General features: G+C 40.0%; 1 protein-coding gene across 1 annotated transcript in view; it reads left to right on the top strand.

The window, feature by feature from the left end:
- Positions 1 to 25,842, top strand: part of cacna1ib (calcium voltage-gated channel subunit alpha1 Ib) — a 156,584-nt gene that overhangs the window by 114,410 nt on the left and 16,332 nt on the right. Inside the window, exons 28-32 of the mRNA XM_074686023.1 lie at positions 1,096 to 1,166; positions 7,159 to 7,237; positions 8,381 to 8,502; positions 11,369 to 11,815; positions 24,516 to 24,656. Coding sequence (XP_074542124.1) covers positions 1,096 to 1,166; positions 7,159 to 7,237; positions 8,381 to 8,502; positions 11,369 to 11,815; positions 24,516 to 24,656 — 860 coding nt within the window. The remainder of the gene's footprint in view (positions 1 to 1,095; positions 1,167 to 7,158; positions 7,238 to 8,380; positions 8,503 to 11,368; positions 11,816 to 24,515; positions 24,657 to 25,842) is intronic.

Here is a 25,842-nt window from a genome sequence, read left to right as displayed (position 1 = left end):
ACACAAACTTTTCCCTAGCAATAGCACCATTTCCACCAAGCAGTCCAGTTTGAATTAGTACGGTTTGGTACGGGTTGGCTCGGTTAAGCCTGGTCCTGTTTGCGTTTCCACAGCCAACCAGGCACCCCTGTGGTAGACGGCATGTAAGCTGGGTGCCAGTAACATAATAGCGTGATGCCATAGCAGCGTGACACAGTATACCCCGCCAATAAATCCAACAAAGAAGAAAAGTGCGACACAGTAAACAAAGGGCAATGATGGAAGACGTCCACCACTTTGTCCTCTTTGTGATTGGCATGTGGCTCTTAAATACACAGTGCAATCGAGCTTTTTTTCAAAGAAGGCTGTGTGCTTCCAGGAGAAATACAGCCGCTGTTGCACTGTAAGTTAACTTTCGACCAATCAACGGTCTGCAGTGTTGTAGTTCCACCTTCCGAGATCTGATCAGTTTAGTCTGGCACCCCTATGGAAGGGTCCTAAAAAGTGGGACAGCTCGTCTCAGTTGTTTGGAGGCCCGTCCCAGGATTAGTCTGTGGAATCACCACAACATGCGTGCCATGCCGAGACAAACCAAACTGAACTACTTGGTGGAAACGAGGCCCAAGTCACCAATTGTTGCCTTGTCTAGAAATTTGGCAAAGGTTTCTACAAATGCTTTACACACTCTTACATCACAAATATAAAACCACCAAGCACTAAAGTCCATCCCTCAGGTAGCTTTACGTTCAAAGAAGCTCTTCTCCATTACACTTCTATTTTTTTTTCCCCTATCAGCCTTGTTGTCAGCCATGCTCCTCCTTAAATTGGGCCTCTGGGATCGGTGTTGGGTCTCTAATGGAGTGTCTGGAACTTACTCCATCTATCGATCGCCGCTTATCTCTCCTCTCCTCTTTCTCTGCCTACCTCTTATCTCTCCTGATCATTTCCCTCTCTCTCTGTGGGGCCTTTTGTCTCTCCATGTCCTCTGTTTCAATTTCTTGCTCTCTTCAGGTGTTACAGGTTGTTTATCGCCCAAACACTTGTGTGTAAAATACCACACAGACACATTTTTGTGTAGATGCTGAAGCTGTCTTTCCCTGTTCTCTTTCTCCCTAGTGCTGAAGTTGTTGAAAATGGCAACAGGGATGAGAGCTCTGCTAGACACAGTGGTCCAGGCTCTGCCCCAGGTACGTTTCATCACATTTGCAGTTACACACACACTCTCTCCTCACTTATCACGAGGACGCATTAATTAACATTTATATAATGATAAACGATCAGCGTTGGTAGAAGGCTTCTTGAGAATTATGACTCAGATAGCCAGGCTTGGCTACATTTCTGACCCTTTATTACCTCTCCACTGATTCTCCCATTTATCCAGGAAACAGACCTTTGTGGTTTTAATTCAGAATATACATTCCTTATTCCCACTGCTGTTTTGGAGAAAAGAGCAGATAAAAGTTCTGCTCCCTTGGCATGCAAAGGGACTTTTTGTTCTTTGGCCTTTGCTCAAGAATCATAAATCTTAAAGTTTGGGCTTGTCCTGGAGTTTCTGGGACACTGCAGAGTTAAAAGTGCAGTATTAAGGCCAGGAAATTATAGATTTAACAGAATAAAAACTCAGGGTTTGCAAATCACTTTCTTTATAGGGGAAGACTTAATAGCCTTCTTGTTTGGAAATTAAATATGTAGTGCTATTTAAGTTTGTGAGAAATGTTAGAAAATCAGCAGATTTAAAGATTGATGACTCCTTGTTAAAGTGAGCTAGACATTGGGTCATTATATTTTTAGTTTTGATAGTTTATTAAATTTTATTCAAAGCCTGAAGCAGAAATCCTATTTCATAATAAAGATGGATTACGCATAGTCCACCTAGTAATGGATATTTGATAATGTATCTTTGACATACAAGGGTCGACAAACTGTCTGTCTAATCTTAAGTGCCTTGAATGCTCTATATCTTTTTGGGCAAGTCTACAAGAATTGTAATCTCTCTAAGTGCACACAAATGTTGCTAAAACTCTGACAACAATCATGATTATAAATAAACATAGACTTCATATTCCGAGTAGGGGAATCTGGCACAACTTTGCCTTTTACATAAGTGCACAGTGAAGGAAGAGGAGTTTGTAAGGGCCAAAACTCTGGCAACACTTGTAAGGTGAGAACAACTTTATCCTGAGGCCTTTAAGACAGGAATGAAGTTGTCTCGTATATGAGTTTTGACCATGCATATTAAAATGGGCACTGTAAGTGCTCACTGACCGTGAAGCCAAAAGATGAAGAGCTCTCTCTGCTGACTGGCTAGTAGTGGATGACCTGCAGTAAGAGTGGCAGGGGAGATTACACCAGTAACTGCAGGCTTTAGCCTGTGAACACCACTTGGCCAATCTGGCGACCTCACACAGAGTTAATGGAGAATGTTTAAAAACTATCCTGTTGAGACAAACTGTATTCAATGATCAAAATTACAGTACTAAGGTGATGGAACCAACATGTGTAAAAAGCCATCACATTGCTTCTAATAACCAAGGCACATCACTCATCTCCTGTGTCTCTCTGGTGTGTGATGCATAGTTTACTGCATTTGAAAAGAAGCTGCAGAAGTACCCCATCTGCTTGTGATTCCCTTACCTTATAAAAGCTGTATTTTTTACTGCTTTATAAACATAGAAAGCAAAGAAAAAAACACACTTATGACAGTCAACTGGCTTCTCTTTTCAAAATTGCTCTTTATGAAAGACATTTGTAAAGGAGTCAGTTAGTGCTCAGCCAGAAAGTTGATTTTTCAGTTCTACTACCTTATCAATGCTCTGACTGGAGCCCTCTGGGAGGACTTTTTCACCCCGGTCTGAAGCATCAACACACAGAAACACAGCTGTACACTTTGGCACAATAAACACAGGCTCACACAGAGTTAAAATTACAGTCACAGAAATGTCCCCCGCTTCAGTGCTGCCTCCAATCAATAGTCTCTCTTTTCATCCACTTTAACTTGTTTTCTGTGCAGTCCCTGCTCTCCCGTTTGGACAGATTTTATCGGTTTTGTTCAGCTTGTTTTTGTGGTGCTTGGACTGTAACAGAAATACACATCAGAGAGGTCACTGAGGGCTGTGTGGTAAATGTAGGTGAACACACACACATGGTATTACAGGTAAATTAGAAAAAGAATTGGTTATTGGACTTCTGAGCATACTTCAGACTACAACTCGTGAAAAACAGTGAGGGGAAAAATTAATATTTATGAATTATAGGTGAGTATTCGATATCTGTCTGTCTTTCTGTCTTTCTGTCTGCCTGCCTGCCTGCCTGCCTGTCTGTCTGCCAACCTGCCTGTCTATCTACCTGCCTGCCTGTCTGTCTGTCTGTCTGTCTGTCTGTCTGTCTGTCTGTCTGTCTGTCTGTCTGTCTGTCTGTCTGTCTGTCTGTCTGTCTATCTATCTATCTATCTATCTATCTATCTATCTATCTATCTATCTGTCTATCTATCTATCTATCTATCTATCTATCTATCTATGTGGATCAGAGTTTGGAACAGTATTAAAAAATGTATTGAAATTTTAATTCTGTAAGTCACAAAATACAACCAAATACATATGGTTCAGTTTTCCCCTTGAACCAGTGAAAATAAAATTTGAATAAAATGTGCAGCAGGGACTGTGTATCATGTTCACATACAGTTATTTTTCCAGTGATAAACCAAATGAAAACAACTAACTATTGTGACAGCTGTAGCGTCTTTCATCCGGATGCTAGATTTGTTACTAAGGTTTACACAATCACCCCACTGAGCTGAGAACAATAAAGTCTTTTTTGTTGGATTTGACAACCTGAAGATCTGATTCACAAATTGTGCAGAAATAAGTAAAATGTTGAAGGCGTCTGTGTCCCTGTTGTTCTATACATGGAAAAAAGTCACAGTTGCCTTTTCCTCGGAGGAACATTTTATTCTCTCTATCAATGAGTCTGTTCTTTCTCTGGAGTCTGAGGTGGGTGTAACACCCTCTAATGTGTCAGCCTGACTTGTGTCGTATTATGTGCCGAATTACATACTCAGCTCTAACAAAAAACAGGACCCCCCCTGTTACTCAGAATAAAGAGTGAGTCATGTTTTCATTAGTGTGTGCAGGAACATATTCAGTGGTAAAGTTTTCAGCTCAGTGCAGGTTCTCTATGGAAACCGAAGGTATAAATGTCAAAGTGTGCATTCTCACACACTTCTACTGCCTGGTTGCCTGCTGTAATGTTTCCATAGTATCCAACAATCTGTTTCTTATACCTTCCCTGTGGTGTGCTTTGGGTCTCTGCTTGCGGGATCTAAAGACATCAGATGGGCTTAAGTTACAAGCTGCAAACTGCTTCAAGCCAAGCTCTTAATATCCACCAAGAAACATCAACAAAGAAAAAGAGAAAGAAAGCTCTCCTCAGGCTTTCCCATCCCTGTCTGCTTCATTATTGCCTCTCTTGTCTCTGTCTCTCATTCTTCCTGTAGCACCATACACATTTTCTTCCCTTAATCCACTCTCTCTTTCACTTTATTTGCCTTTATAATCTATCTTGCAGTCACATATTCAATGTGTGAGGTGAGTTAGCTATTCTGCACAGCACATGCAGTTGCACCCCAGGGGGTCCTTTACCAATTTACATTGCATCTCTATCTGTGAGCGCACTGCACCGATGGATTCATGCCTTTTAAGAAGCCAGCTTGTAAAACTTTCCCCTTAAGATAGAGCGATTATCCCTGATTTGAGCCACATAAGGGGGTCTCTAAGAATGACTGAGTTTTGTTTACGGCCTTTTCTGGTCAGATCAAATGTTGAAGCATTCTGGGTGTGCATGTTTAGTTGTAAGACCTTTCAGCTCCAAGGGAAAATAAAAGACTATTAAAAACCTCATGCATCGTTTCAGAAATGTAAACAAGAGTGTCCAGACGGTGAGATTCTTCTTCTCTAAAGATGATCCAACATTAATTATTTTGCAGCTTCACTGATTCTTGTTTTACATAATCAATAAAAACATCTTTGCCTCAGTAAATGTCAGTAGATGCTGATTAGGGGATGAAACGAGAGCAAAGTAAGAGAAAAAGAAAGGCAGGTGATTCAAATCTGCAGACGATGTTTTCTGTTGTTCCAACAGTTATATTCATAAATTGGCAAAATCTATTCACATGATGTCAAAGATGATGGGATGCGTCAGATCTTGTCTCTGCTTCTTTCTTGTTGTGTTGGTGAAAAAATAATAGCTTTCACCCTCTTCCAAATGATATCTATTCCCCTGCACGTCTCTTTTGTAGAAAAGTATGGTTCTGAACCAGAAAACTCAGAAACCACAGGGTGTCAGTTTTGATGGCTGGCCTTTCTCAGTCACTGGTAGCTTGGTGTGTTTCCTTAGCAGTGTTTCATCTAGTTCAATCCCCAAGATTTTGAAGTCCATACTCTTTGTAGTTTCCAGCAGCTTTATCTGCTGTTTGAAGGAACAGACTGTTTTAATCTCAATTTAAAGATAAAATGCACTAAGTAAATCTGCTCTTAGCCTACAGCCTGGCTTATACTTTTACATCGACACTGTGCCGTATTGGCCTCTGCTATTGGAGGCATCGCACATGTGCATGGCAGTGCATGGGAAATGATGGCATCTGAATTCAAGCTAACAAATGTTGAGCAGCAGCCGATCATACTCCATTATTGTAAAGAATAAAAAGAGGAGACCTCAGAGGAGATGGAGTATTTACCTGCTGAATCAGTACCAATAGGAAATGTTGATAATGCAGAGAACTACAACATGACCAGACACTGATCACAAGGCTAGTGGTCTGCATTGCAGTGATACATAGTCTTACTTAAGTATACATAAGCTTGTTCAAAGGTACATACAGTGCATGCTGCATTTTAGACTTGCTGAAGTATAAACCAAAATCAACCTTGGCTCTATACATTTGTGTCATACCTAATACAGATTCACAAAGTGTCCCAACTCACCACACAGTACTAGACTGTGGCTTATGCCTCAAATTCACCAGATACGTTTGCGGTCTTTTTTTATTTTGAAAGTCACAGGGTGTTTTTCAGTAGTTTCCCTGCAGGACTTTCTGTCCCCCTCAATCTTCTCTTTTTATGTGTCACAGCTAAAATGCAAAATCTGATTAGTAAAACTGAAGCCTATGCAGAAGTGCTAAAAGTTGCTGTTCATTGGGAATCAGCTTGTGGCTGGCTGCAGAAAGACTGGAAGTCACATACACACCCAGCCATAAAAACGGACTTTTACAGCAATAAAAGCATATTTACAGCCTAGTTCAAAAAACGGCTTGGGTCTAAAACACCAACTTCACTATCCTCACACACTGTACAGTAAGTGAATTTTTTCTAACCCTGCAGGTAGACGTTCGGATCATCTGATTGTCGAAGCAGGGGCACAGCTCCGGTCACATGACTGAAGGGCACCCTGTGGCTGTTTAATAAAATCTCACAGCTGGCGTCATAACAAATGTGGCTTCATTTCACAGTGACGTGGCGGAGGCTACCATGTTTTATGGCAAAAATAAGATGGCTGTGTATCACCTGCGATCTGCCAGACCAGCCTCACAGCCACACAATAACAGAGTAGAGCCAGTGTGAATTCACTTATTTGATCTGGTGCCATGACGGAGCAAAGATGGATTGGGCACACATCGGGTGTATTTCAGCCGACAGATAGAAAACTGAAGTTATTAGCTCTTTTGAGAGTGTACAGAGTGTTTACTAACTTAACACTAGCCATATTAGATGGAGCATTAGCCCAAGATTTTTGTTCAGACACTCTGCTGTTCTCAAAAATAACTCTTCTCACTTAATTTTTGTATCAACTTTAACACATTTGAATACTGCCTCATGAAACTCAAGTTTGAAATGCAGCATTGGTTTGATTATGGTGTAAGATTGTGTCCAACTACGCAGCCGCTGTGATCACTGATGTATCCGGTTTGTTCAGATCAGTGGAGCCCCTCTCAGTGATATGGAGAGAATAGTGTATAATGATCAGTTGATTATAAACCCAGATTATGAAACCACTCAATACAAATGCTTTTCCTGAGTAATGACTTTCCTTAAATCTGACCACGTACTGCACACTTAGTTTGAAATCTTACAAACAACCGCATCCTTTTCTTCTGCCTTTATTTAATGTAATAATTTTGTGTGACAGGTGGGAAACCTTGGTCTGCTCTTCATGCTGCTGTTTTTCATCTACGCTGCTCTGGGAGTGGAGCTGTTTGGAGAGCTGGGTGAGTCAACTTGATGCTCTTCAAGTGATAAAAACATTTGAATGTCGGCACCCATCACACAAGGCGCTGAATAATCTTTTCAAAGCACAAACAACCTTGAGAGCTTGATCATTTTTTCACAGTATCATGTGGCTCATCAGTTTTCTGTTTGTGGTGAGTGTTTCTGAATTTCTGGAGAAAGGAAAGTTCTCTGGGTTAATAATTTATCAAAAAGGTACAGCTACAGCTTTCTCTGGCCAGTCTCAGAAAGCCTTGATCAGTTATCCCTTCTTGTACAGATTTTAGGCCGGGACTATGTGCTATTCTCGTGTTTTGATTTCATAACGATTTCTGGGCTGCCGATTCGATTTAAATTGTGATTCTTTGATACTTCTGATTTTTTGCATTTTTCAGTTTGCTTTTTTAACACCAGACCATGGGAAAAGTGTAATTATGATGACAATGTCTACAGGCTATATCAGGAGCCATATTTTCCTGTAAAATGCGCCTCATGTGAGACAGAGAGAAACATTTCACCCTCTGCTGGAGAAAAATGGTAACTTTATTCCAATTTAGTGTATAAACAAAAACTCAATTAAAGGATTTAAATTTAAAAAAAAAATTATGTATATTTTTTATTCTTTTTATTTTTTTGACAAAGAATCCAGATTTTGATAATGTGAAACAAAAAATCTCACATATATATATATATATATATATATATATATATATATATATATATATATATATATATATATATATATATATATATATATATATATGTATATCAACTTTTTTTTTTTTTTTTTTTTTTGCCCGATTTGTAGTAAAGGCTTTAACCTTGTTCTATTGAAACTAACAGATTGTATAAAATCAGTCTCTTAATTCTTTGAGCACAGTCTTTTGGTAAAATACCATGGCATAAAAATGCTTCTCTCTGCATTTTATAACACTTCACTGGTCACACTGGTGTACAGGACACACCTCATCTCCTACATCTGCATCAAGTGCATCTTATACATTGAATTTAAGATAGTCTTTGATGTTCTTGTCAAATGAATATAGTTATTCAACATAAACCTGCATTTAAGTTTTAGGTCCACAAATTTTCACTCTCCCTTTTTCCTTCCCTCCCCTATCTTCTCTTATCCTGTCCTGTCTCAGTGTGTAATGCTGACTACCCCTGTGAAGGAATGAGCCGACATGCCACCTTTGAAAACTTCGGAATGGCCTTCCTCACACTCTTCCAGGTTTCCACCGGTGACAACTGGAATGGCATCATGAAGGTAGTCCAGTTAACTGTGGAGTGCTTATCACACTTATCTCCCGACGTTTATTATTTGGAGCGGGCAGTGTAAGCTGATCATTTTCACTTTCCAGACTGCCACCTCATCCTCGACAGCAGAGACAGCACATATTTGCTGAGATGAGGGTCAATAGGAAAGTGGGCAGCAAAGTCTTGAGATATGTACAAGCATGTAATTTCCTATTTTTGAGTCGGCCAAACTTATTGAAGAGCAATCTCAGTGCCGACAGACACCAAGATGCAGACTTGTAATTGAAGGTCTTCAGTTCAGGTCCAAAGAGCAGACAATATAAACGTTGGTCAACCAGAGTGTATAAGCTTGTCTCTTTTACTAAGATGGATTAAAAAAAGTATGCACTCACAAAAACCTTCAAAAGAGTTTAAAATTGCTCTAAAAAAATCCAAATGCTTGATTCAACTCCTCATTCCCTCATCTATCCCCTCAATCAAGTCTCACTGTCTAATCACAACCAAGTACCTGAGCTCTTAAAAACCCAGCCAGTCACCCAGAGGAACTTAATCACTGCTTATTATGCACTCCAAAAGAGCAAAGTAGGAAGACAGAAAAATGAGTCCAGCCTGAAGCTTTCAATAAAATTGACTGCCTGCCCCTTACACTGCATATTGTTTCAATAATGCAATAGATGAAGCAGGGCATTAGTCATCTGGTCGTCTCCTAAATTCAGTTTCCAAGCAAACAGACATGGTTGGTCATTGTATGTTATTTGCATATCAAAGTGGGTGCTCTATGTTTTCAAGTCCAAAAAAAGTCTGCCTTTTATTTATTCATTCATTTAAAAATACTTCAATATAGAGTACATTTTCAAGAGTTACATTAAAACAGGCAACATTGACATTAGAAACGACACGAAGGGTTGCTTAATTCCATTAAGCTATTGAAGTTTTCAGGTGCCAGAATGCTGCACGCTAACCCACCGTCACTTTGTCATGTCCTGGAAAATAAATAGAACAGGGTGTGGAAACCAGTATAATAAACAATAGTTCCTATCACGAAGCAAGACATGATATTTATTGATATGAATGACTTAACTAAGAAGTTGCTAAAACTTTTACAGATGTATTCAATATTTGTCAATGTAGAAATAATTAATGCAAAGAGTACTGCTGGTAATATACAGGCACACAGTTTTGCTGATAGATGTTGAAGGAAAAACACAGAGAAGGCTGCAATTTGTTTTTCAGAAAAAGGAATGGATTGGACCATATCATACGGTACAGTGAAAAGCACTCTAATAAACGAACATTGTTTCTGTCTGGCTGGACACCAAGTTCAAAATTTCAGTAAACTTCATTAAATATGCAGGATACTGTAAGCAGATTTAATTTAATACTCTTTGTGTAGTGAGTTCATTTAAATGAGCTGAGAGGTGGGAGAGGTTTGGTCCTATGGGGCCTTTCAAAACATAAAATACAAAGGAATTAAAGGTTTCTGTTTTCAAAAATGTACCAAAAATAAGATACAACATTGCTCAATATAATTTGAACCAGACTAAGGTGGGCTTTACTCGAGTACGAATTTCTACGACTCCGGTAAAATGAACTATTGATCCAGTGATATTGACACACGGAGACGTGTATTTGTCCATGACTCCGCATCTTTTTTGAAAACGGGTCTGCAGGTGGATTTCTGCGTATTCGTCTTCATGCCGTACTTGGTATAAACAGATAAGTCCGGAAAAGACGGTGACCTCATAGCACCCCTCCTACTCCCCGCCCCCCACCCACGTTGTCACACACAACAACAATAACAATGGCGACAGGCGGACTAGTTCTGATATTGTTCCAGCAGCTACAAATATTGCTTTGACTATTATATCAACATTTTCTCAGAGAGCATGAACAACACCAGCTATGGCAACAACAAGAAGTGTTCATGCAGAGACGCAGCATGTTACGCGTGCATGAGCACTTGTTGATGTGGAATCCGCCTCGGAGCAGAACCAGACGGGCAACCCGACGACAGTTTTGCGTTGTCATGTAAATGCACGAGCCTATGCACAATACGATGTGTAAAGAGCGATACATGATTTGATGCCGACGCCAAGACGATACAGGGCTGTCCTCGTGTGAGGAGGGCCTGAGGCCAGCCAAGACAGCAAAAAAACTGGACTATTTTAAGTCAAGATCATTGAGGATCCTCTTGAATGAAAGATAGGACTTCAGAAAATAACCTTTATTCTTTGAGTATCTGTTCCCACCAGCTTTTATATGCTATCTAAACGCTGTAGCCATCAGCTGGAGAGACTTTGATAGATTTCCAACCTCTCATTTGAAAAATACCACACCAGAGTGCAGATTCATTATGGATAGCCATGCACTGTGTTTACCTTAATTGAATTGTATGCAAATTACTCCACATCACTGCGAATCCCAAGTACACACCTCTACACACATCAGACATCAGGCTGAATATTTTACCTGGGTATGAGGCACACACACACACAGACACACACACACACACACACACACACACACACACACACACACACACACACACACACACACACACACACACACACACACACACACACACACACGGCCTACCACTCTGCTCTTTAATTGCTTGCTGATTTAAGTTTGGCCCCAAGGGAATTTTGTAACTATTAGTTTGTTTATTTACAAGAGGACTCCTCAGGGCAGCTTGAATCTATGATTAAAATGTTGTTGTTAACTAATTCTAAACACTTCTTCAAATTAACATCTTCTCCCGTTTTCCTCCTTCTTTTCTTCTCATTGAAATACTTTATTTTCCTCTCATACTCATCTGCCTGACTCCTACTTCTCTTTTTCTTCATCCCTGAAATCACTGGATGCCCCACCACCAGGACACACTGAGAGAGTGCCCCCCCGATGGTCCAGGCAGCGACTACGGCTGCCACGCTGGTCTGCAGTTCATCTCCCCGATGTACTTTGTGTCCTTTGTGCTCACAGCTCAGTTTGTTCTGATAAATGTGGTGGTGGCCGTACTCATGAAGCACCTCGATGACTCCAACAAAGAGGCGCAGGAGGACGCCGAGATGGACGCCGAGATCGAGATGGAGCTGGCTCAGGGAGGCCTCTGCTGCATGATGGGAGGCATTGGAGCTATTGCCGGGGCAACAGGCGGTGCTGCGAGTGGAGCCGGCGTGGGCGGAGGAGCGTCTGGTGCCATTGCAGCAGGGACAGTTGGGGGTGCAGGTGGAGGGGTGATGGCTCCTTTACGAGATGGAGGAGGGGGTGCAGCTCATGAGGGACACACACACAGGAGATGTCGGCTGTTCTCTCCTGCAGAGGTAAGAAGACTAACAGTTATGTAAAACAAAAAAAAAATCCTCCATTATACTGCTCATGATGCTGAAATTAGAGCTGGGCTTTTGAGTTAGTCTTAGCATGTTAGCATGTTAGCAACTAGTAGCTGATCCCAGAGAAACAACATGTTCTGGTGTTTCACTGTCATACTTGACAGACCCATTTTTAGTTTGTTATGACCCTACTTCTTTTAGATGAGGCTGCAGGATTTTCCTGAGAAAAATTAAATGTCATCTTTTTCAGGAATAGTCCTGCTCAATTGTCACTTCTGTGCCTCTATACATGTGTGTCAGTGCCTGTGTCTGTCTCAGCCCCCTTTCCTGCCTGTGTATTGATGTTCTAGCTGCATCAGAATGTTTCTGGGTGGAGAGTAGGCGTGTAGGCGCACAAGTGACTTTGCGTGTTGTTGCGAGTGGAGGAAACTATCCTAAGCGGCTGCAATGGTGGACAGGACACCGAGCAAGAAAAACACAAACAAAGTCAAACTGAACACCAAACGGAGAACGCTTTCTCCAAAACGATGGTGAGACTTAGCTTCAACTTTCAGTTCTTTTCGGGAGCTTGGAGAGCAGCACTGGACAAAGAGGGATGCAAGTTGTTATGTGTTCACTAACATGACTGGAGGTTGTGGATATACACTGCCGCTGGCACTGAGCCAAGGAGGAGGAGCCTAGTTTGAATGTTGTGTTTACCAACAAGAAACAGAAATTCCTTCGGACCTTACCTTTAAAGGAAGGGAAGCAACATAAACTGTGTCTTTGTGATGAAATATTTATTTTTGATTGCAAGTTTAAAAAAAATGTGTTGTAGACAAAAGAGGAAAGAATGAGACAAATTACAAATTAGTCTTTTTGTGGGTTCTAATCATATCAATAGGGACATTACAGGCTGAAAGAGGCTTTTTAAAGGCTAATCAAGGAAAGCTTCTAATAAGCAGACGTTTTAAAGGGACATAAAACAGAAGTAAAACTTCCTTACTCATTGTCATACAGTCCGATTGCACCTTGTAACAGAGAAGTCAAATAAAACTGAGTTTGACCTAGTTTAAGCCTCAAGATAAACATCATTGTATTGCTAAAATGCACCTTTTCTGCCATTGCTGTATGAGAGGAAGATAGGTAACATATGCTGTCATTTCATTAAGCCATCAGGGTGGTATCATTCAAAGCACATTTCATGGCAGGCTAGCTGGTTAAAGGTGTTGCTCCCTGCAGTGATGCTCAGGCAGGCCCTGCAGCCGTGCCTTAGGACCACTCAGGTCTCAACGATAGAAGGAATGAGACGCAATGCTTGCCACTAACGACATGAACATGAGATAAAGTTTTTACCGGACTTGACCCCATCTTTGGGTGCAAAGCTGGCAGACTGGTAGAAAGTGAATGCATAAAAATTCCCAAGAGTGGCAAACATCTCTTTGCCTGTTTTCAATCAGATATGCAGATATGTTAACATTGAACACTTTCTTTTTGATGTTGTTGTCGTTATAGATTTAAGCATAAAATAATATCAGAAGGAACAAAAAGACTGATAAATATTTGACCATATATGCACAGACCAAGCTGTTGTATTCTGGTCTATAGATGTCTGTGTCATGCTTCTACGTAAGAAAGGTAGCTGTATCTGCTGTGGCAAAGCAGAATCAAATGTCATCTCCCTATGTATGTGTAACCTGCGGTCACATTCTCTGCCACAGTCATTTCTTTGTAGAAACTAATCATGTGGGATCATGACTGATGAGCTGATATGCTAATGTCCTGACCACAAAGTCCCTGCTGTCCTCTTACCTCCTCCCTGAATTCAAGAAGCAGTGGCAGGAAGATGACTCAGTCTTCTAACAATCTAATCACAGGATCACCAGTCTAAGTGTCACGACTATGATACATGTCAGAAGTGACAGTGTAGTGCCACTTTATAGTCACAGCCACTGAGAGGTGTTATTTTGTCTCTCAAGGTGATGACAGATGCTGCTGTCTCACTGAGCATGTGAAGCGCTGATTAGCCATCAACAGAATATTAATCACCATTTTTCTTGAGCATGCCAAATGCCAAATATTCAGTGTTATTCAAAAGGAAGGATTCTTTGTTTTGAGCCTTATTTCTCACCAGCTGGTTGGACAAAACAAGCAATTTGCAGATGTGACCGGGACCTGCGGGATGAGTCATGAACAGACAGTCTGTCTCTGATTTTGTGACTCATGAATCATAAATCTTCAATCAGACAGACTCTGCAGTTTTAAACGACTGAGTGAAGACAGCATCTATAATTGAAACACGTAAGATAAACTTATCAAAAAAGGCCTTATGCTTGTGGTAATCATTTTAACATTGACAAATTACTCAGCAGTTTGTCAAGCTGCATCTGCGTCTTAATTATTTCATCTGGATTTTTTTTTAATCCATTCACAAACTTAACCAAAAATTATTTGGACCTTGATTTGCTACTGCAGAGTTAAAAGTGACTTCCTCAACTAGTTTATGTTTTCCAACCATAAGTTCCAAACCCTAGAAATCTTTAATGCAAATAATTGATAAAAAGTAGTTTATTATTGTTGACCATAATACCAAAACAAGCTCTTGAGTTTATCAAAATGTTTCTTATTCTACAGTTCCATTGTTGGATTATAGGGTTAAATTTGTCTCACCTCAACACCTACCTCGGTGTCCTTCATCAGGCTGTGGTCAGCTTGAAATTCCCCTGCTGCACTAGACAGTGAAATAAAACCTACTGCTCCTGTCTTGTTTCACAATGACTGTCGGGTCCCCTCATTAGCCCTCGTGGACCCTGTACTTTCACGAGAGGCCCTTTCAAATTTCTTGTATGTGTAAATGTACTTGGCAGTGAAACTGGATTCTAAATATGGTTCAGTGTCTAACTCCGACAAAATGTGATTAATTTCCTGTTTCCTTTTTTAGGACACAGCTTCCAGCTGTTGATTTACAAATGTAGAACTTGAAGCTACATTGTGTAAAACTATTTTTGGGGTGAGGCAAAGCACTTAGATGTGTAGTAATTAAGATTAGTCAATCAAAACACAAATATCTTATCATAGCAAATGGCATACTAACTCAGTTTAACATACCGATATTGAAAAATAGCCCCACCACCAATTTCTTTTGCTCATTTTTTTCATTAAACAATTTTTGGTTTAGTGGACACATCAGCTGTGCAGTCCTTTTGTGAATCAGGCCGAGAGAAACTGCCATTATTCAAGCCAAGTAACTAAAAGATAGCAATAGTTTCATAACATAACTTTGAGACAGTTTGTACAACATGGCATAGAACATGTGCACTTCTCAATAGAGAAAGACAAGTCTCAGAAAAGAATAAAACATGCGTGTTGCCATGCATATAAAACACGATTGACGTGTTTTTCCAGGCTATTCCAAGACTTCACTAACTACTGGCACAGCAACAGTTAGGCTCTGTGGGTCTGCCCAGCATCTGGAGTTGTTTTTATTCATGAAGCGCTGCTGCCCTACTTGTGCAAACACAAGGTGATGATGACTTTTCACTCACACGCTGAAAAACATGCTAAAACACACTCTTGTGCCACACAAAAATTCCTGCAGAGGATCCATGTGCTCACGTTTACACTCACATGAGTAAAGATATGAAATGACCGCTGTCTCTGGCTTTCTAAAAATACCATGAGTGGGGGGCAGTGACGGTGGTGGCTCTCATTCTTCAGCTCCCTGATTGCTGCAAACAGCAAGTCAGTGCAAGCTGCATTCATAATCATTGTCACATAAATTTATAGCACCTGCACATGAAAAAAAGATATTTTTAGAGGTACGCCTGCTCAGGCAGAAAGCAAGGAAATATGTAAATAAACAAACGGGGCAAAAACAAAGAAGAGGAGGGGAAATGACAGGAACCTGGGAATGCAGGCGGAAAAAAGAAGCACAAGTATAAATTAAAAAAGAGCAAGTGACTGAGTTAATAATACTGAACCATTACCATGTTCAACTGTCCGCCTGATTATGAGTAGAGACCAAAGGCGTGTTTGCAATGAGTACAGGTAGTGTTGAGTGTTTACCTGTTTACCTGATTGTGTTTTGGCAGGTGACTGCAGTGCAAAGCAAACCGTAAGGTGACTCATTAGAATTGACCCTGTGAGCACAGAAACTGATTAGTAGAAGAAGAAAGGGCTGATTGCTTTCAGCTGATTGTGCCAAAAAGAGACTTGATAAGTAAGAGGCACCTTGCACTGGTGCTTGTGTGGTGTTATTTCTCTGTCTTTGTGTTTCAAGCAGGGAGCAGCTTTAGGAATAGACACACACAAGAAACCCATTTCTAAACCACAGGGTGCTCAGAGCTTTATGTCCTTCATCTTTGGGCCATGTGCGCTTTTGAAATGTTTGGTAGCGATATTTTAATGTCATGGATTAACCTCTCCATTTGTAAGGTTTTCCCCAAAACCAGATTTTTTAAGACGGTGTTTGAGAGATCACATTTGATACATTCCAAGCAATACACCACAAGATTAACTGTTATCTTCAGTTTAAGGCTAATTTAACATTCTATGTCTATGTCTATATTTCTTTTCTGCTCCATGGTTCTTTCTCCTTACATAAAGTTTGATCATATCAGTTTACTGCTGCAGATTTGTCATGCACATGATATTCCATTATAATATTAGATGCCTGCAATAACTAAAGGATAATCTACTATACACTCACCTGTCACTTTATTAGGTACACCTTGCTAGTACCAAGTTGGACCCTCTTTTGCCTTCAGAACTGCCTTAATCCTTCATGGCATAGATTCAACAAGGTGCTGGAAACATTCCCCAGAGAGTTTGGTCCATATTGACATGATAGCATCATGCAGTTGCTGCAGATTTGTCAGACCATTCTCTGCAAACCCTAGAGATGGTTGTGTGTAAAAAATCCCAGGATCAGCAGTTTCTGAAATACTCAGACCAGCCCGCCTGGCACCAACAACCATGCCACGATCAAAGTCACTTAAATCACCTTTCTTCCTCATTCCGATGCTGGGTTTGAACTGCAGCAGATCGTCTTGACCATGTCTTCCTGCACAAATGCATTAAGTTGCTGCCATGTGATTGGCTGTTTGCATTAACCAGCAGTTGGGCAGGTGTGCCTAATAAAGTGGCTGGTGAGTGTACAGAATCATTCTTTTTTTTGTTACAGCATGTGCAGTAATTTTTATTGTATGCTACTGCAGCAACTAGCATACATGATTATGCTAAATTCATTGTTGAATGACCCAAAAGTTTTCAAACATTCTTGTTGTTGGCTAACAGCATGTTTAACCCTCCTATCGTCCTCAAATATTACTCACACATTTTACCCTTGGGGTCAATTTGACCCCAGGGATATTTGCCCCCAGAAAATGATTTACAGAAAATAGTTGACCAAGTTTTTTGGTCAAGGAACTTTGTTTATTTGTTGAATACATAAATAACCCCTTGATAATGACACCTTGACCTGTCCTCTAGCGCCACCACCAGGCCAAACTTTTCAACCAGAAATAATGTATCTTGAAAAGCTTTTATCCAAATCTTCTCAAATTTACTGAAAACCACAAGAGTATGAACTCTATAGGTTTTGGTGATGATATGACCTTTCCTGCAGCGCCACCATCAGGTCAAACTTATAGTTTTAGAGTTTGTGTATCTTTCAAATATTTCATCCAAATCTTTTCTGATTAGGGTGCACATTCATGACTCTCAAAGAATGGACCATATTGATTGATGTTGGTAACCCCCCCTTTACTCTCATAAACATTTTTATTTACTTATTTTATCTACTTTTTTGTAACATATTTGTGGTCACTATAACGTCTCACTCACCCCTCCTCTTTTGTTATCCGGGCTTGGGACTGGCAGTGGCAGAGTTTGAGCCCATGTCATATCCACACCGCAAAAAATATAAAAATTCAATTATGATTATTGATCTTCAATGGGAGTAGTATAGTCAAGCCAAGTTTTGAGTTGATAAGCGAAAAAACCCAGTTTGTTCAAATACGTTTGCCAAAATCGCTAAATTACAATGTTTAGGCCCAAATAGCGAAGTCCGTGTTCGTAAAGCACAAAAATCTTAAGGGACTATTTTTGTAGGGCTGGGCATGCTTATTATACACACCAAATTTTAGGGCTGTGGCTCAGAGTCACCCAAGGGGTCGCAGTTTTAATCCCCTAGGGGGCGCGTTCATTTTTGTGCAAGTTGCAGATTCATACATTTTTTCGGGCATGTGAATTTTGGGGCTAGGCGTGCTCACGTTTTTTCAAGCGAAGGGCATGCAATTTGGGGATGTTTTGGCAGAAACAAATAATAAAGAATATAAAAGGCGTAGAATAATAATCACAAGGGTTTCAATAGGGCTCTCGCCCAACCTGCGGTTGGCGGGCTCGGGCCCTAATGATTTGGACAGAGAGCTGCAATGCAAGCTTTTATGTTTGCTCCTCCCTTACTTTACATAAACTACCAATGTCCTTGCTGGAATATCCCACCCTCCACAGCGCGGGAAATATCAGTTCTGTTTGGCAGGTGTGAGTAGTAGGTCACACACACACACACACATTCATTCCTCCCATTACACCCCCCCCCAATGACGTGTATCAACTCAAAAGAACTAACTCTGCACCTGCAGGTGTGGGAATCTAAGGTCACACATGTGTCACACACAGACAGACAAGTTTTACACAGCCAAAACAGCTTGGGGTCAAATTGACCCCAGAGGAACACCGATGCGTGCAATATGTGTACAGCAAAATGAAAAAATATCATCATAATAATTTTATGCTAAATCAATAGTTCCCATTAAATTAGGAAAAGTCAGGAAATATGAAGCCAAAATAAAAAAGTTAACTGTTATTTTTTTGAAGGATAAACATTGAATGGGGTCAAATTGACCCCAAAGATAACAGGAGGGTTAACATCTGTTTAATATCAATGTAATTCACAACTGATGAACCAAAATAACCTTTGCACTTGGTTAAAAATGGATCATCTGTCTTTAAAATGTTTTAAAGATGAGACTGAATCAGAGGTTGAGTGATGGGGAGAGGGACAGAGAGAGCCAGGCTGGGGAAGAAGACACAGTGAGATTATGAGTGGGTGGCGGGCTCTGCCACGTTCTCATTGTGCTTGTAGCTCATTGTCTGTCAGCCTCCTGGTATTTTTAACCAGAGACATAAAATAGAGCGATGAAATAGTGAAAGAAGAGTGTCTTCTTCTCCAATAAATGAGCTGTATTGTTAAACTGTTGACTGTCATGCAAGCAGATTGCTTTGTCAAAATGTAGCTACACTCTTCAGATTTGTGAGCTTTCGTTCTGAGCTTCAGAGAGTTTTCAGGAGATAAAATTATCCGACAAAACCTTGTATAAAAATGTAGCCTTTTGAGTAGGAGCATAGAATATCAAAAGTATAGCTGATAGTGATGTCTAACTTTTTAATCTAGCATTTAAGCAACTAAAGTCAAGATGCTTGACCTTATTAATCAGATTTGGAAAGTGAAAATGGATAATTGCAGCTTTTCAGTAAAATCAATGCAAAATTCATAAAGGTCAGAATAGAAAAAGAAAACTCAACCTTCTCAGGTTTAATTTATTTTGCACTGGTTTATTTTCACTGTATCAACCCTCTTTTTGTGACTAAATAAACTCAGAAGTGGTGAGGTGAGGAAAAATGAAAAGGAATCTGTGGCTCAAAACAGAAATGTGGTCTTTGTAATGTTACTGTTGTGGGAAACATTTCCCTTACGAATCACAAGAAACTAAACTGGTAAATTCTTACCTCATTGTCTGATTTGTTTGTTCTTCAGGTGTCACTTTTGGATATTAATATATCAATATTTGACTTTGCAATTCCCTACATGCAATCATCTAACTCAGAATAGAAGATAGATGTGGACGGATACAAGGACAGTTTTATCAGGGGCCCAGCAGCAGCATTTTAGATCACTAGCATGTGGTTCTTAAGAAGTGTTGCTGAGATTGGTGAACAGAGGAAATGCAATAATCAGACCCACATGAAACAAAAGCCTGAACTATATCAAACTGGTTTACTCAGTTTATTCCCAACATCACATTCGCTAAGGCTAGACAAATGCAACGCTGAGTGCAATTTCATGCTCTTGGAAACTTATGACCCTATTTAGAGATGATCATGGAGAATTATAAACAGATTATTTGTGTAAAAAGAAAAATTGAATTTTTCTAACGGGACACACTAAATAAGATCATATGAGGGCTGCAGGGCCTCACAGAATGATAGTTCAACAGATGAGAGCAACATAGAATAATACTTTCCAAGATATCCACCCAAACGTTTCTGACTGTTCTGGACTAAAAGATAACGTTTTTTCTATTAAGATTGGTTCCCTATTACAATCCATGACACAAAACACTGGCAAACTTTGTGTTGGTGTGGGATGAGCGCACAGTGAACAGTGCTTGTTATCGATACCCAAGCTTATGTTACGGGACACATTTCAGTCCAAATTTTATATCATAACCTGCTGATGAAGGCTTCAACCTTTTGGTCACATAAGTATATTAGACTCTGTGCACTGAGATGCATTTTTTTCATAATAATTTGTATATTAATTGCTCTGCCAAGATCAGAGTCTCTTTGTTGCTAGTGAGAAAGTCAATGTCCGCAAGCCGAATATAAACCCTTCAATTTCAGCACTCATAAAATAATCCATTTTATGTGAACTGGCTGACCGATGTGTGTGTTAAGTCAGCCGTTCAGATCAGCGAAGGTCAAAAATAATGATGAGTAGGTGATGTGGCCCTGCAGGTTGTTAAATGTTTTCTACCTTCTCTACTTTCCACAGATTGTTTTTTTTTGTTTGTTTGTTTTTTCCTGAATGTAACCAAGGCTACTCAAACATGGTTGGTCAAGGAAAGACTTCAAAACAACTTCAAATGAAACAAACTGTAATTGGATAAGAAATGTAAAGTAGAGCTTTTTCAAAAGTGAATTTTCCATAGCCCTTAAATGAAGAGCCACAGGCAAAGAAAGGTTTTTATTTAGATGAGTACATTGACTTTTACTTAAAAGGGCTGTGAGTTGTTTTAAAGTGATCTTTTAAAAGGCTCCCTTTTAGGTATATGCCTGATCGTAATCCTCTCTTTAAAGTGAGATTATCAGCACCAATATTGTTGGTTGCAGGTTAATTTAAATTGCCACTTCTTAGCTTTCAGGTCAGGTCGTCCAGGACTGGATTGATTGGCTGGCGAAGTTTAGTAGTGAGAAGAGATAAAGCACAGAGATCAGCGTTTTTCTCAGCTAAAAAAACAATTTCTATGACTAATTTTGTAATGACGGTGGACACAGGAGCCTATATGTCAGACAGAAAAGGAAGAGAAGAGCAGAAGACAGCTAAACAGGAGAGTGATGCAGTGCATTGGTCTGTTCAAACTTGATAGTCTATCAATAAAATGAAGAGTGAGGTTATGTTAGCTCTGCTTGGTAGATGACTGGCAGGACATAGCTAACCAGGATCTACTAACATTACACATTACAAACATGTCTTGGAGCACCCAACTGCCAGCTGCACTAAATGTAAGTGGCTACTGAACTACTTGCTAACTGACAGTGGCTGCTGATGTAGCTACATATAGCCGGCTGCTATATGTCGAAGCTTCTTTTAGAAGGTAACAAATAAAAAGGATACAACATTGATATTTCAATTTTCTATCAAATTTGCTGTTTTCTGAAGTTTGTCAACCTTTATCCATCATAAAAAATAAGAGAGTAGAGTAAAAAAAAATTACTAACTTGTTTTTATTTTAATGAACAAACACATTTCTTGAAGTTATATCATGCATGATAAGAGAAAATGATGTTAACAATATTTGATAGATAGCGAGAGTCCATCATGTGACACTGAGAGAGGATGAAAGCATCTCTTGGTGGGAAAAATCAGATAGCAGTGCAGTGAATCAAACAGGGTCACAGGCACCATTTACCGCAACCATGGCCCCCGGCTAAGCTAATCAATCAGGCTGCCTCACCCCCTGGCTGTGCATCTCTCCACACTTGAAACAATGTGTGTGTGTGTGTGTGTGTGTGTGTGTGTGTGTGTGTGTGTGTGTGTGTGTGTGTGTGTGTGTGTGTGTGTGTGTGTGTGTGTGTGTGTGTGTGTGTGTGTGTGTGAGTGTGCGGTGTGTGTGTGTGTGTGTGTGCGGTGTGTGTGTGTGTGTGTGCATGCACGCGCTGCCAAGGTCTGGCTATTGACTGTGACTGCCCTCTTCACCTCGCAGCCGTCAGCAGTAACTCTCATATAGAGGGTGAGAGGTGGGAAAGAAACAGCTGGAGGGGACAGCAGTTAAAACTTAAGACAGGGTGTCAGGGGAAGCTGAGCTAATACAGAAAAATGTACCATATAAGTGAGGATTTGGAGAGATAAATAGCGAGTGGAGACACCAGATAGCACGTCAATGCAAGAGAGTTACCTTAGACAGCTTAAAAGAATGCAGAGTGTGTGAAGAAAAATAATGCTGGTTGAAAGCCATTGAGATTTTATGTGCGTTGGACACAAAGTTTTTTTGAAAGGCTGGTGACATACTATAGTACAAGTGTCAACTAGGTGAATCTCAGTAACATTGAAATTTTCATAAATAAGTTAGTGAGGGAATGCGAGGAACACAAAATTTAATTAGTCGATAAACTTTTCCCAAACTTTTCTGCCTGTGATCCACAAAACATCAGCAAACCCCAGCCACTGGAATACATCAAGGCCAATCCAAAGACAGACAAAACCAACCAAAAGAAGGCCTCAGGTGTTTAATTCAGCTGATCACTAGGAACTTTTGCTGTGTTCTACATTGATTTGTGGCCTCTGATACTGTTGTTATCCTGGCTAAGGCACTTAGCGGGTCTAAGGACAACAAAAAATGTGTAAAACAAATCAAACTATTTTTGTAAGCATGTTTTATATTAAATTAAACCAATATCTTTGCTTTCACTCTACAATAATGGAAGCAATATGAAAAATTTGAATAGCTTTTGATTAATAAGACATTTTGCAGCACCACTCAGGGAACCACTGGACCTAACTACAACAAGCAGTAGTGTAGCATAGTAAGACGTAACCAAATCACCAAACCAAAACTGTCATAACAAAAAAATATTGCAACATATTACAACACAGAATAAGGCATACGCAGCACAACGGCATACAAAGAAGAGCTGTACACTGCAACACTCCAATGCAGCTTACTGCGATGCAACAATGACAAGGGTATGCAACCCAATACAAGGCAAACCAACTCAGTGCAACACAACACGTTGCAAACCAATTTAGTGCAAGACGATACAATGTAAAGCATTTCTGTGCAACACAATGCAACCGGTTGGTTTAATAATGTCACGGTGCATACAGCATAGTAACATCTTGACCAACATTTTGCACAATCCTTAGATATGGTGGATTCAGAGACAAATATTGATCTAAAACCATGGTGCACGTGTTTCACATAGATTAGATTCCTTTCGACTAAGTATTTCATGATTTTCTTTTCCCTGGAAAAATGTTGTGATTGTTTCTATTGCTCAGTGTAGATACCTTCCTTTTAAAGCTCATTCATACAGATTCCATTTGTACAAGGCCTGCAATGTGTTACATTAAAAAAAAGAAACATTAGAGGGAAGCAGCACAATGCAGGTCCCTAAGCAGGAATAGATGGGCATGCGGTATTGGACAGAGAAGAACAAGTCAGACCAATAGAGTGTTGGAAAGAAGACAGACCAGGCATGCACACAAATGGCAAGACACAAGGGAGGGAGAGAGGGAATCACAACTGGTCTTGTGCTTGTGGTTTAACAAATTAAATCGCTCTTCATTAATCATCCAAAACCAGCCCTTAACAGATACTTCCCATCTAATTTCTTCAACACAGACAGATAACTGTAGTCTTCACATGGAAGTGCTACTGTTACGTACTCAGAGCTTGGCAATGTGTCACTGAGTGAATTTTCAGATCTTTGACATTTTTCCAAATGTAGAGCTGAAGTGAGATCAGGTAATTAATCACACTTACATGAAATCCATCTGCCTCTCTGGAATCACTTTAGGAAGATTGTCATTTCTTGTGGTGGCTATGACATTATTGTCTCCAACTCTCTGTCTACTATGCAGTGTATTTATTTATGTATGTATAGCACATGTGTTTGTGTCAGGGAGGGATTTTGCTTTGTGCAATACAGGAAGCAAAGGACAGTTGTGAATGTACGCCATGCTCTTCACTTAATAGGACATGCGTGCTTCCCTCTCTTGCGGGCTAACCCTCACACATTCACACACATGTGAACCCAGCCAAATGATGTACGACGAAATATACTTCTCAAGAGACCACCCCCAAAGTTTTGCAGTTGAGGCTTTTATGGAGCCTCTTGTGTCAATTAAAGTGTCGTAGACCCCCCTAGACCCCCATATTTCACACAGTGACAGAAAACTTTATGTAGTATCTAGCAATTTCCCTATGTGTGTTTGCTTGTGTATTAGTTCCCAATCCTTATATAAGAAGAAAGATGTGATAGTTTGTTGTGGCAGTAACTGTACAGTATGTCATTTCACTGCTTTGACTTGATTAGAGCTTCATCACTTCAAGTCTCTTCTCTTTCGTTCTATAATTGATGTTGTTCATAGTAAAAAGTACAAAAGGTCAATGCAAAGTCTGTGTGTGTGTGTCCGTGTTTGTTGCAGGAGAGCCAATGGCTTGACAGTGTTTCTCTGCTGATCAAGGACTCAATGGAAGGAGACATGATTGACAACCTTTCTGGTTCAGTTTTTCATCATTACTGTTCTCCTCCAGTCTGCAAGGACTGTAAGAGCCACCCACAAGAGGTGAGTGGGGTCATATCCACACTTGCATACATCCTTTTTCTCTGTTCAGCCCTTGATTTTAATCATGTAGTCTTTATAATCAATGGCTTTTATCTGCCTTTTTATACAACCCACCTAGGTTGTAGAGGATCCAAGTTTATTTCTGTCTGTAAACTGTCACTGCTACTGTTAACTGCTACTACTTTTTTATTTTAATAACTTCTTCTTCTTCATCATCATCAAAAGCAGGATTACCACAAATTAGACATGCATGACACGGACGCCATTTCAAGATGTAGCTTCTTCAGTTAATGTGGCACATTTTTGGAACTTTTTCCAGTTTGCGTTTATCCAGTGAGGAAAAAATTAGAAACACTTCCTCCCTTTCACAGTAATCTAGTTTTCCTGCCTGGATTCAAAGTTTCTCTTTTGTGAGGCATCTAATCCTTTCTTTGCATTTAATCTGTAAACCTACCATAAGGGTTTAAGTTGGCGGCAGTAAAGGAGAGTTTACAAACTGGGTGGAAAACAATAGTGTAAGTAATGCACCAGCTCAAACTATATGCAAATTAGACTAAGAGGGTAAACAGAAGAACAGATTGTACTGTAATGTAGAACAAACAGCGTCTCTTTGCTCCTGAATTGATGGGGTGTTTTTAAATGAGCCGTTATTTAAATAGTTAGGGTCAAAACAGGCCCGATGCAAATTGCCCGCAAATCCAGAATTACCCGCACATGCAGTAAGAGTTATATTTGGTCATTTGCTGAAAGTTAGTAGAAACTAGACCTTTGTAGTTTTACTGGATGATGCTCTTTAACTTTCCAGTGTTAATGATAATAAGACAACTATTTGGACCTATAAGTCGATCAGTATTATCTTGAAATAACTTTGTAGTTAAACCACATGTCCAGGACAAATTAACATTAAGACAGAGTAGATAGCAGGTTAACTATTGCACAAGTCTTGGTGCTGATAGCAGCTCTGCAACCCATTCTTTTTGCACAAGTTAATTCCCCCTTGGTGCTTTGTGGAACAGATGACTAGCTTGGAAGCCAACAGGTACCCCAGTGATGTTCTTTATGTTGCCCCAGTTACAGTCTTTTGTACTTTGAAATCAGCAAGTTTTATACTCCAAAATTAACACCAGAGCTCTGCTATTCAGCTTCAAAACAGTCAGATTCTTCAGAGAGACCCTGTGTGCTTAAC

Source organism: Halichoeres trimaculatus, unplaced genomic scaffold, assembly GCF_033239565.1.
Source record: "Halichoeres trimaculatus isolate MK-OKI-2021-1 unplaced genomic scaffold, fHalTri1.1 fHalTri1_scaffold_2, whole genome shotgun sequence".
NCBI lineage: Eukaryota > Metazoa > Chordata > Actinopteri > Labriformes > Labridae > Halichoeres > Halichoeres trimaculatus.
Note: the sequence above shows the minus strand (reverse complement) of the source record. Positions and strands in the feature narration are given on the sequence as shown.